This window comes from Drosophila hydei, unplaced genomic scaffold (genome assembly GCF_003285905.1).
Source record: "Drosophila hydei strain 15085-1641.00,03,60 unplaced genomic scaffold, DhydRS2 tig00000149-arrow-pilon, whole genome shotgun sequence".
Classification (NCBI taxonomy): domain Eukaryota; kingdom Metazoa; phylum Arthropoda; class Insecta; order Diptera; family Drosophilidae; genus Drosophila; species Drosophila hydei.
Genome location: NW_022045678.1, coordinates 2,911,253 through 2,924,039, shown reverse-complemented (window position 1 = coordinate 2,924,039; position 12,787 = coordinate 2,911,253). Strand labels below are relative to the sequence as shown.

General features: G+C 39.8%; 2 protein-coding genes across 7 annotated transcripts; one reads left to right on the top strand and one right to left on the bottom strand.

The window, feature by feature from the left end:
• Nucleotides 1-628: 628 nt before the first annotated feature.
• On the bottom strand, nucleotides 629-5,077 carry LOC111603937 (ras guanine nucleotide exchange factor P). Its single transcript, XM_023321766.2, has 4 exons — nucleotides 3,876-5,077; nucleotides 3,692-3,808; nucleotides 1,856-3,631; nucleotides 629-1,790 (listed from the first exon to the last, which is right to left on the bottom strand). Exons 1-4 carry the CDS (start codon nucleotides 4,743-4,745, stop codon nucleotides 1,065-1,067), a joined length of 3,489 nt encoding a protein of 1,162 aa, XP_023177534.2. The 5' UTR covers nucleotides 4,746-5,077; the 3' UTR covers nucleotides 629-1,064.
• Nucleotides 5,078-5,658: 581 nt separating this feature from the next.
• On the top strand, nucleotides 5,659-12,718 carry LOC111603851 (blastoderm-specific protein 25D). 6 transcript variants are annotated; one of them, XM_030223167.1, is made up of 9 exons: nucleotides 5,830-6,091; nucleotides 6,155-6,242; nucleotides 6,585-6,927; nucleotides 7,276-7,505; nucleotides 7,577-7,817; nucleotides 8,173-10,009; nucleotides 11,160-11,586; nucleotides 11,652-11,763; nucleotides 11,824-12,717. In XM_030223167.1, the coding sequence occupies exons 3-9, from the start codon at nucleotides 6,636-6,638 to the stop codon at nucleotides 12,078-12,080; spliced, it is 3,396 nt and encodes a 1,131-aa protein (XP_030079027.1). In that variant the 5' UTR covers nucleotides 5,830-6,091; nucleotides 6,155-6,242; nucleotides 6,585-6,635; the 3' UTR covers nucleotides 12,081-12,717. The 6 variants fall into 6 exon arrangements, with proteins under 6 accessions (XP_023177413.2, XP_030079027.1, XP_030079028.1 ...); XM_023321645.2 differs by lacking the exons at nucleotides 5,830-6,091; nucleotides 6,155-6,242 and adding an exon at nucleotides 5,659-5,798; XM_030223168.1 differs by having other exon boundaries at nucleotides 5,830-6,242; nucleotides 7,577-7,739; nucleotides 11,824-12,718.
• The last annotated feature ends 69 nt before the right edge of the window (nucleotides 12,719-12,787 follow it).

Below are 12,787 nucleotides of genomic sequence, written 5' to 3'. Positions count from 1 at the left end.
TTTTGTTTGTCTGCTGTCTTCTCTGTACATACAAAAATCATAATTACTAATTATTAATTGTATTTTTTTTGTTTTCACTTGTTTCTTTATTTGCACGATCTTTTCCATTGTGCTCTATAAGTATTTACATTTACTTAAGCAATTAATATGAAATTGAATAGAACGCAAATTTTGATGTTTTTGGTGGTCCGATGATGAAAATTAGAGTTAACTATGTAAAGTTGAATTTGGATTTGAATTCAAAACGTTTATAAAATGTATTCAGCATAGTCTTGTTTAATAAGAATTTGTTGTTATGCCTTTACTTTTGCTGCTTCATGTTGTTGTTCGTAATTGACTAGTGTCCCAGACCATATCCTGTGCAAGGATATTTCATGATCTGAAACTTACCAGATGTTAAATATGCAAGGAATAGAACTTGCTATAGAAGCAATAAATCAACTGTTTCATAAGTACGTTATACAACATTTTCAAATTTTCATTGCAAGCCACGGACTCCTTAGGAATTTAGGAGTTCATTGAAAGTATTTTAGGCTTTATATACAGTATTTATGTATATGATATGATACAAGAAACCGAAATACAATCAAAAATTATATATTGAATTATATTAATTATTTATCTTTTGGTATAGTTTTGTTTGCCCGAATACAATTTCGTCCGATTCTTGGAGATATAAAAATAATGATAATAGTATGCTCAGCTTTTTCATTTCTTTTTTCTCTTTGTTTTATAGGTTTAAATGAAATCTACGCTTCCTTTATAAAGAATATCGAATGCTCAGCTCAGATGGATTAGAGCGTGTCTTTCTCATATATGTTGTTAAAGAAATTCGTTTTAGTTAGTTAGAGTCTATCTAGTATCTTGTTGGCAATGCTAAAGATCTTACTTGAAATAGAAACGTACTAGTCACATCTTCTCTTAACTGAGTTCACATATTTGTCCTTGTGGGCGTACAGAAAATAAGGTTTAAATTTATCAGAATATCCAAAAAACAAAATCGAAATTAGCCCGAACGTAACGATTCTAATGATTGTAATGTTGATGAGGAAAAAGCTCATTGGTTATCGGCGATGCAGAATGTTAGAGAGTGTGCGTATCTGTTTCTGTAGTTCAGAGTCCATGCGGCAGCATTCATCATCAAAGATATTGCGCATCTGCTGCAGCTGGGGGAGCTTATCGGCTTGCATATTTAGAAGGTCACAGAAGAACTTCGACCACACGTGCTTCTTTAAATATCGCGGCACCTTTTGACGTATCTCCCAGCCGGCAGCGCGCTTTTCCGGTTGCATATACTCGCCAAAGAGCATCACGTGCACTGTGCTGGCAATGCAGAACAGATCCGTCTCGTATGACCATGAGCGTCCCTCCTGCATTTCGATGCACGTAAAGCCATCCGTTTGCACCACTTTGCTGAATTTAGTGTGCTCTCCGCCCGGGAAGAGCGACAGATCGATGGCGCAACCAAAATCAATCAGTCGCAGCGAAGGCTCACCGCTGTCGACACTTGGGACACGCATCAGCAGAAAATTATCCGGCTTAATGTCCGCATGTATGATGCGCTGTTTATGCAAATGATCCACAATGTTGCATATCTGTGCTGAGAAGTGCATGACGAGGGACTCGTGCATCACCTTTCTTGTGGCTTGACGTATCTTGTTATTGATGTCCAGCAGCGAGCCAAAAGGAGAGAACTCAGTGGCAATCAGACTGGCATTCGGCGCTATAATCGCCGTTGATATGTCCATTAGTCCTGGCAGTACTTGGGGATCCCGTATGCGTCGCAGCACCTACAAAGAACACCGAAATCTCGTATAAGCATAAAATATATTGATTGCTTTAAAGCAATATTCACCTGATCACATATGTAGATCTCCCAAGTATTTGGCGGCTTCTGATATTTGAGAGCCACAACGTTGCCGGTGCGAGTGTCTGTTGCCTTGTAGACGGCTCCATAAGACCCACGACCCACCTCCTTGTCTATGTTGAACTGCACGCTATCGAGAACGTTGAGGGTACGCGTGTTGGATATTTTTGGCAGTAGCGTTTGCACCACTTTGTAGCTGGCATGTTCATCGTTGTCTCCGGGAAAATTCAGTTTAGTCAAGAAGGCGCGACAGAGTTCGCTGTTAAACGGATCGATGGATGCTTTTTCCAGGTGACGTTCAATTGTCTCCAATGCCTTGGACAGGCGACGCTCCTGTGCTTCCGAGTCGTGTTGCGTAGCAAAATAAGAATTCTCCTGAAAAGTGGAAAAGTCCGCGGTATTCGTTGCGTTTTGTGTCGTCAAATTGTTGTTATTGTTAGCATGTTGCGATTTATTGTTGCCAACGGAAGCCAATTGTGAGGCATCGCGCACGTGTAGGCCATCCACGGCTAACGCAAGCGAATTATTGGAATTGTCATGACCACCGGCACTGGAGAACGAGAAATTGGCATTGTCATTAAAGGTAGCGTTGTGTATGGGCGCTGCAGCAGCTTCAGAGTCCGCATGGATGGGGCCTGCGTCGACACCGTTCGCCACCTGGTCCGGTACTGAGCAGGACGAATTGCTGTTGCTACACAGTTCACGTTGAAACTTGCCCAGTTTCGCCTTGGCACGCGCACGCCGACTCTCATTCGCTGTACTTTTCGGCGTCGAGGTCTGTCCCAGCATATAAGGATGGAAATGATGGCTACCGTTTCGCTGACGCGGCATTGCATTAGCTCCACTCCAGTCTTGGACAATTTTGGGTGAAGCGATATGCTTGTGTATTGGCGCGGTCGCCGGCGCCGGCACTGCCGCAGGTTCTGGCGCCGGCGAAGGCAACTCTTGCTGCTGATGGTAAATGCTCTCGATTGTATAAGCGCTGTATGTGCTACTCTCTAACGTGCGTTCCTTCTTAAACTTGATTCTTATGGAGCGATTCTGTTGCTCATAAGTCGTCTTTGCACTAAAATGCATGCCTCCATCGACGCCATTGCTGTACTCCTGCTTTACGGGCTCTGAACCATTGTCTTGTCGCTCGGAACCCTCCCCATCCGACTCTTCATCTGATTGCTCAGGCTCCTCACCTTCCTCCTCACCATCGCCATCAGAATTTCCCTCTTCTGGCACGTCATTGTTTTGCGCGTACAGCTCGCCATCTACTTCTGTCATATAGTATGATGTCTCTGTCTGATAGGAATTGTATAGTTGCTGCTGGTGCTGTCCAGCCTGGTAAGTAGGCTCTTTTTTCAGCTGCTGGTCATGTTCTGCAGGCTCTTGTACTTTAACATTTAGTGGCTGTAGCGGCGCTTGCGCCTGTGCTACTTGTTTCCGCTGCTCCAGCAGCTCGGTATATTTGCGTGCCAGCAGTTCTTCTGGACTATATTCGATGCCCGCTCCTGCCGGATAAACCAACTGTTTGGCATAGTGACAGACGCGTGAAGGATCGTCTGGCTCCTCTAAAGTCAGTGCTGGCTTCCAGGTCTCGTGATTGTTTCGTCCATAAGCATGAAAATTACGCGGTAAACGCACTCCACCCACTTCCGTTAAGGTCCCTTCAACTTGCTCCTGTTGCTGCGGATAGCCTTCGTTGGAAGTTGCAGGCACTGCAACCTGTTCAATCTGTTCCTGCACTTGCGGTCCATAGCATGCATTTGTGGCAGGCTAAAATGCGGTTCAGAATTTAGTAAAGAGCTAAGAAAACAATCAAAAAAACTTGCTTACTCGATTTTGGTGCAATATAGGTGAATAGTGCGGATGTCCCACCAATTGATTGGGTGCAGTTGCAGGTGCGGGCTGGTGGAACTGCTGTTCGAAGCGCGCTGGTACCGAAGGAGGCGGCTATAAAAGTTTAAAGAAATTCTATGAGCTATGTGATGCGATTTAAATGAAATCTTTTAAACATTACCTGTTCTTGTTGCTGGTAGTGAGTTGGTGGCGCTTGCTGCTGTTGTTGTTGCCCGTGTATATGAGGGAGATAAGCTAGCTCCTGTGGATGCTGCTGATATTGATGAAAGTTATCCTGATGTAAATGATGGGGCCTTAATGCTGTGGCCGCCGCAGGATGAGGATAGACTTGCTGTTGCTGCTGCTGATGTTGATGCTGATGCTCTTGTTGCTGGTGATGAGTTTGTGTGTATGCTGTTAACTGCTGCAATGCATCATGAGGAGGTGGCGGCTGGTGTTGCTGTTGCTGCTGCTGCTGAAGTTGCTGCACTTGTTGCTGTTGCTGCTGTTGTTGGAAAAACATTGACCGGCCATATGTGAACTTGGCATGGGCACTTTGGAGCTCAGCGTTGCTATGGGCTTTTTCTTGAAAAGCAAGATTAAATACTGCTTCGGCGTCCTTAAACTGTTCGTGCGCCTCGTAGTAGCTGGCCCAGCCTATATAAAATGCAGCTACCTGGCGTCCAGTGCCTCGCTGGAAGAGCACCTGATAGAAGCGCAACTGATCAGTCTGCATGGCAATGTATTTAAGCCACAGGCGCACCAGCCTAACGTCCTGCCTGTAATAGTCGTCGTGCTCGTAAACTGTAAGGCAGCGTTCAAGCGTTTCGCGAAACTTGCGGTCTGGGTCGCTATGAGCATGGTTTTCATACCAACATATGTAATTGTACCAGTGATCTAGCGGATCAGGTCCCTGGTAAAGCGATATTGCGTGTTCCCATGCCTGTTTGTCCTTTAGGAAGTTGTTCACCTCTTCGGGACTTAAATTCACATTGACACTGTTTGTTTGGGTTTGGTTCGGGTTGGCCCGCATATATGAATGCATGGCCATTCTGATTGATGTGCAGCCAGAGTGGGATCTATACTTTAGCTATACTTTAAAAGCAATTGCATTTGTACACCCAAGTTTCGTAATAATACAAAATTATTTACACTGCTCTTTGACCGAGGCCGTGGCGGAGGTGGGGGTGTATATATTCCAACGACAATAATAGTAAGTCTTAATAGTTTGTTGAAATCGAAATAAATATTTTACAATTTTATTGTGCTCACACTCAAAACTTTCAATAATTCAACAAAAATCTACTTTTATTTTAATGTTTTTCATGTCGCTGTGAAGTTGATAAGCTATCGTTTCAGTTTTGTGGCGGATAACCGATAACACAATAAGCAACCCTGATACGTCAAATTTTATTGAAGTAAATGAAGGGTATTCCTATAAGAATTTGTAATATCAAGCTTAGATCATCATTGCAAATTTTCCAAATAAATTGTGTAACTTTTATTATTTTAGCTAAGTCAATTATTAAATAACTTTCTATTTTGTTTGCAGTTTCACTTTTAAAAATGATTTCGGGACGATACGAAATTCTGCACCAAATTTGATAACACAGCAATGTGTTGTTGTTACAAATCCAGTGTACGGAAAATAGGAAATAATAGGCGAAAACTCCTATTTTTATAAAATAATCATTAAAAACAACTAAATCAGTTTTAAATTAACAAAGATACCTTTATGTATCATAGAATAAGTTGCTAAGTTGTTAAGTCTCACCTTGCACCTCCAAATAGGTGATATTTAATAGAATGAGTATGCTTAAATAATTCTGTCATTTCATTTTTAAACTTTTACCATATACTGAATGGAATAAAACGGATATACGTAATTATTAATTATTAGCGTATATGGAAAATCAGCATTTATATCAGTATAATAATTTATTTCTTTTAAATAATTACACAAAAAATATTTGTATATAAATTGATGGGCATAGTCAGACGTCAAATCGCTTTCAATGATTGTTCGTCAATTGGCTGGAAGTGGATGTAGCTTCCACGAAACATAATGGAAACGGCTTAGACTGTTTATTAAAATACTAATTGGGTATGTTAAATGGCGACAACAAAATATATCGATAAATTCACAGCCCCTTTCTACATCTCTGTTTTAGTCTTTTTGCTATAATACATTGTTTTTATCACATTTCATAAACCATACAAATTTACGTGTTTTATGCTTTAATGTTGAATGTGCAATATTTCCTTTGTGTTCTTTTTACGTGCAAACAACTGTATACACATACTTAACTATATCTAATGCTAAAAACACACCAAAAACGCCGAGGCTGAATTTACAACTACAACACACTGGAAATCTTTATCGATTTCACCTTAAATGTATAAATACAGTGTATTAAAACAATAAAATTTATATAACTACTTATTGTTATATCCATGCAGAATTAATATAAAACTCATCACACACCGAAGAATTCATATCAATGATCCCATACATTGTAAAACATTTATGAATTATACAAATGAAAAAGTATGTACATATGTATGTACGTACACACATACAAACATATTAAAGTTTCTGCAAAACATAGAGCGAATCTAATTGGATTTTATTGCTGATATACATAATTTAAGAACATACGTATCAACATCTAAATATTAAAGAATTCTGTTTCTGATAAATAGTTTCTTCACATAATTATCCTTTGCGCATTATTTAGTCGAATGAATTGCTACATTTAATTTAAAATTATTTTGCTAAAATGTTATGTAGAAAGCGAGTTTAGCTCATCAAATAACTATTTAATTGCTATATATTATATACTGCATTGTCTCATTTGGTAATTAATCAAGTCTATATATGAAAAATTAGATAACGGCTATAAACTGAACTTACGGATAAAAACATAACAGCGCTTAGATAATGGAAGTATCGGCCGATCCATATGAGCAGAAATTGTATCAGATGTTCCAAAGTTGTGAAACATCAGATCGTAACAATGGCTTGCTTGACGAAGTTTCGCTAACGCGCCTCTGCCAGCTGCTCCAGTTGCGTGACCAAGGCTCAGCATTGATCTCCAGCCTAACTGCTAGTGCTCCAAGCTCCAAGTTGGGTGTTTCATTTGAGCAGTTCAAAGTAGCTCTGCTCAACTTTCTAGGCACAGAGTTTGACAGTTCATCGCGTTCGGCATTAAGCACAGCATCTGGATTTAAAGGTAAGCCGCAATTTTACCTAACCACGATTGTCACCTGGAAATCATAAAACGTGCTGCCTGGCTGCCTTCGATTTTATGAGGGGTATATAAGGATTAACATCTCGCAATTTGCGCCCAGCCACATGGGCAGGTACAAATTATTGAGCATTTAAATACATTTTGCGCGAAGTATTTACACATCAGTTTCAATTTGTCGCTGAAAGTGACACAATGGGCACACAATTATATTACAAGCAATGCAATAGCTCTTATGATACTATTATCGAAAGGCTGGCAGTTCGTTTTGGTAGAGATAATCACCGCAAGAAAATATGAAAAGGAGTTTTCTAATATTCTTATCTATTACAGAACGTTCTTTAGTGATTAGTGACGAGTCAGCTAACAAAATCTACTCTGAAATACAGCCCGAGGGAGAGTCATCTGATCGTGAGGTTTCCCCCAAACTAATAGTGGGCACCAAGAAATATGGACGTCGATCACGACCGCATCAGATTCTAGGTCTCGACGTTACGGACTCCGACAATACAGACGAAGATCAGCACAAAAGTCTAACCGGCTGCAACGATCACACCGTCCAAGTAAGCTACAACAACATATATTTGTTAATTTTTGTACTAACTGCTTCTTTTCATTTGCTTCGCTCTTTTAGGTGCAACGGTCATCGTCACAAAGCGATCTTCCTGGCAGCCGAGTTTTGCGGTCCGTCCACTACAGCGGCAGCAAGCTTAAGCGTTGTGCTTCGCTACCAGCACGCAAAAATATGCACTCCAAAATGATGACATCTACGAGCGCAACAACGTCCTCGACAGTAGGTACGCAAGTCGGTAATAGCAGCAATAAAAGTAATCTTAGAGAGGCACAAAAGGAGTGCAGTAGCGTGGAGTCGCTGGGTAAGTGCAGAGTGAGATAACACAATGTGGTCTTTATAACATCTAGACCAAGATCCAAATTACAATTATAGCAAATGCGTGCTGTCGTGGACATATTTGAGTTGTAGTCTAAATGGTCTTTAACACATTATAGTTCATTAGTATAATTTTCAATAGCATATTTGACAGAATTTTAATATGTACGTTTAAAAATCTTATACTATTAACAAACCGTCACTAACACCGTTTAGAAAAACAAAACATGCAACATCTTGTGAAAATAGATATAGGTACCATTAGACATCCAGCCTTAAGATGTGGTTTGTTTTTTTTTCTTTTTGTATTTGGTTAATATAGTTATGTATGCTTCTTACAGAAATTATGACACCACATCAACTGGAGACTATCAATGCGCACAGCCTTATTGAGACCTGGGAAATGGCAAATATCGTGAATGGTGTAGGTCTATTACATGCTCTGGGCTTCGACGAGGAGGAAGAGGTGAACCTTAATCAGCTGACCAAAGTTCTTGAGGAGGAATTGCGTGGACTCGAGCAAGATCCAAATTCGAATTTGTTACGTGCACTAATAGCGCTGCAATCTGTAGAGTTAGGATCACTGCGACAAGCATATCGTCAACAATATCAAGAAAATCAAAAACTGCGCTCTGATAATAAGGCAGCTAATCAACGAGTGGCGATGTTGGCCGCCGAGGTTGATGAAAGGCATGCAATGTTAGAGGACAATTGCAAGCAGGAGGTGCAACAACTGGAGCAGAGGCATGCGAGTATGGTGCGAGAATTGACTCAGCGTATTACAAGCGATCGTGACCATTGGACCAGTATGACAGCGAGACTAGAAGGTCAAATTAAAAGCCTCGAGCAAGAGGAGGTTAAACTGAAGACTGAGCTGGAACTGGTGCGTACTGAAAATAGCGAACTAGAGATGGAGCAGCAAAAAGTCCACCTGCAAATGACTGAGTTACTGGAGCAGAACATTAAGTTAAATAAGGAGTTGGCTATGTCCGAGCCTATTCGGCCAGAAATAAAATCAGAAAACAACGACCATGCTGTTATCGGCCGAGATAAGACCTCTGACGATGATGAGATGCTGCACGTTATGGAAAAAATGACAGCTTTGCAAATGGAGAACGCACAGTTGCGCGACAAAACTGATGAGCTAACAATGGAAATTGAGAACTTGTACGTTGACCTAGCGCGCACTAAGTCAAGAAAAAAGCAAGGTGCTCCTTCTGCTGTGAATGCTGCGAATGTGTCAGCTGCGGAGTCAACTGAAGGCGAAGAACTAGAGGCTGTTAGCGTTGCGCTAGCCACTAAACGGCGAGGTGATTCGCCAAGCAAGACACACTTAACCGGGGAAAGCCCGCGCCTTGGAAAACAACGTAAGTGCTCGGAAGCAGGCGAAGTTAGCGATAATAGTGGTGACTGGTTGGCGCTCAATTCAGAATTGCAACGCTGTAAGAGTCATGAGGAGGAGATTACTTCTCTCAAGAGAACCGTAGAGCAATTGGAACTAGAGCTACAGGCGGCAACTTCCAAGTCAACTGTCCTCGGCAGTACCGAGAACGATAGCCGTGGTACGCCGCCGGAGACACGCTGTAAGGAGCTAGAGAGTAGTTTGGAGCAAATGCAGCGAGCTTACGAGGAGTGTGAGGATTACTGGCAAGCCAAACTAAGTGAAGAACGTCAAATGTTTGATAAAGAGCGCCACATATACGAAGAGGAGCAGATGGAAAGCGACAAAAAGTTTACAGAGCTGATGGAAAAGGTACGCGAATATGAGGAACAGTTTAGCAAAGATGGTCGGCTATCGCCTATTGATGAACGCGATATGTTAGAACAGCAATACGTAGAACTCGAGGCGGAGGCCACAAGTCTGCGAAACAACTCTATTCGCATGCTGGAAGAAAAATCTCATCAAATTAGCACATTGCAGTCAGAGATTGAAGATTTGCGTACACGCCTGGGCGAAAGCGTAGAAATTTTAACCGGCGCATGTGAGATCAACTCGGATGCATTGCATCAGATAAGTGGGCAGTCTAGCCAAAGGCCTGCGAGCTCACCTATTAGCTACCTGTGGCACCAAAGCACAATTCAGGAGCCCCTGAAAACATTTGACGGTGCTACCGAGGAAAGCAGTGCCAAGGTCTTGGCTCTGCTTGGCGAATCACCTACTCACAAAGCTACCAGTCGGTAAGTACAATCTGAGCATCTGGTGCTATAGCTTGTAGCTTGTTTGAATGTTTCGCAAAAACTCTGTGTATGTGTATGTGACACGTTATCTTAATAAAAAATGATCATGTAGCAATAAGTGAATGAATGAATGTGCGGTTTTACTCATAAAATAAATGAATTAGAAGCGTTTACTTGTTTGAATGTTTTGGTCGATTATATAAATGCCTGACTTGTAGATACGCTGCTTTTTCCTACTTTTTTATTTGTTTCTGCTTGTGTGATTGTTTTTGTGGACTATTTTTTGATATGGGCGAATTATATTGATATAAGAAATTGGCAAATAAATTTGTACTTTAGATTATGCTAGACTCATATAAAATGTATAAACCAAATAAAATATAGAAAAATAGTTTCAAAAAGAGCAAATAATCTGTAATGTAGTACATAGTAGCATATAAATATACAACAAGATACAAGGCAATATCAATATGTTTTATATATTTTTAAATTAGCACACTTTTTGAGCATAACCTGGAAAGATGTCAAAAGCACAAGTAATAAGAGCATAATCTTATTATTATTGAACTTACTCTCTTTTCTAAAAAATAATATTGAGCCTATAATAGAGTAGGGTGATAAGAAAAAAATTTAAATTTAAATTACATAATGTAGGTCTGTGGAAATAAAAACTACAGCACAGGAGTTGAGAGTCTTGGTTAAGATTATTTTGCTGTACTTAAAGAATTGTTAAAATGTGCATTAAATTAAATACAATCACAATCACAATAAATTTTAAGCTTATAAAGACTCTAGACTAGACTTTCTAATAAGGGAAAGAATTAAACCAAAGATGGGAAAATGTTTAAACAGAATGAACGTCAGACCTTTTCTACCTATGATATACATAAAGAACATTTCACAAACGCATTGTTGGTTTAGGGTTGGTTAGGTAACGGCATAAGTCAGCTAATACATTTGGTGTGGCCATAAGAAACTAGTCATCTAAGGCAGTGGCAGTGGCAGTTAATGAGCGATAAGCTAACTTTATGCGTAATAATTTTGTTTCGAATCCATTGATTTTTGTGTCGATGTTGTCTGCTTTTTGTTTTATTATTATAAACCTTTACCATTAGTTTTTCAATTAAGCTAATTAGTGTTTATTTTGTAGAAACAACCTTACTACTTCTACAACATCCATCTTTAGTACTACACCAGTAGACACTTCACCATCGAGCCCATCGCTCACAAATACTGATACTAAATATGCTTCGTCTGTCAGTATTTGTACTCCGGCGCCCATTTGCAAGCCCAAATCACCGCCGTCTGAAGGCGAAATTGCTGATAGTGAGACCTCATCAACTGCATCGAACAAGAGCTTCGATTCGCACAGTATAGTATCAACTAGTAAAGCGTCTTGCTTTAGTAACGAAAAGTGCAATAGCCCAAGTGTCCTTAAGGAGGAGTTAAAGCGTCTTAAGTTCTTCGAACTTTCACTTAAAGAGCAGATTAAGGATTTGAGCCTGCAACGTGACGGTTTAGTCATGGAACTGCAACAGTTGCAGGAAGCACGTCCCGTTCTTGAGAAGGCATATGCGGTAAAGATCATTGTGATTATTGTAGTTGCGATCTGTTATCATTATAATTCTATATTTTTAACTAGCGAACTACACATCCGACTCTGCAGCAGCGACTTAATCAACTGGAGTTACGGAATCGTCATTTACAAAATGTAGTTAAGCAGCAGCAGAAATATACCGAGTCCCTGATGCAGCGTAAGCATTACGACACTATTAAAAATGCTTATCATTTATTTGTTATCATTGAATCCGTAGAATCGTGGCGTCAGCATCAAGTGGATCTCAATGAATTGCATAGCCGTATTGAAGCACAGGCCGTTTTAATTGCCGATCAAACACAGCGTCTGCAGAACGCCGATATTCTTGTGAAAGATTTGTATGTGGAGAATTCGCATTTGACTGCCACAGTGCAGCGACTGGAGCAGCAAAGGGCGCGAGTCAATCTTATTCACCAACAGCAGCAGAAACAGCAAATTGGCGCTTCGCTGAGCGGTGTCTCTGGAATTCCTTAGAAATGACGCAGCAAAGAAGAAAAATACAACGGAAGCACATCGAAGTTATACGTGTATATTTATCAATATACTCGGCACTATTGCTGCAGTGATATTGTTCAATATATAAAATACATATATTTATTTACATGCTATTTACTTGTTTTGTGTGTGTGTCCGTATATAACTAATAATGTTCTCTATATACATAAGTTTTCAACTTAAGAGCACCTATAGAAGCATCTATGTACTGAATAGAACAATTCTCTGTACTGATCTATAAATCAGTAATCAACTAATCGAACTTTATATTTTGGTATATACCAATGTTGACCTTATAAATTTAAAAACAAAAACACGAAAAAAATCACAAATTAATAGAGTTAACATTAAAAATAGATAACAGTATTTTAAATCCATTGTACATGTTGAAAACAACAAAAGAAATGAAAGACCAAGTTTATCATGCGCATATAGGTATTGTTGATTTTATTGGTATCGAAGGAGTAAGAAAAGTCAAATGCAACTAAAAAGACCTGTAAATCTATTAACTTACAAATATGTATTTATTTCGCACATTAAGTTAGCAAATAATCTTTAATTGTTTTGTCAGATATTTATGTATTAACATAGCGAACAAATTAATTTATCAAAGATCGATTTAATACCTAGAACTCGTAATATTATGTTATGGTCTGTGCTTGTTAATGTACGAACAAAATATTAAA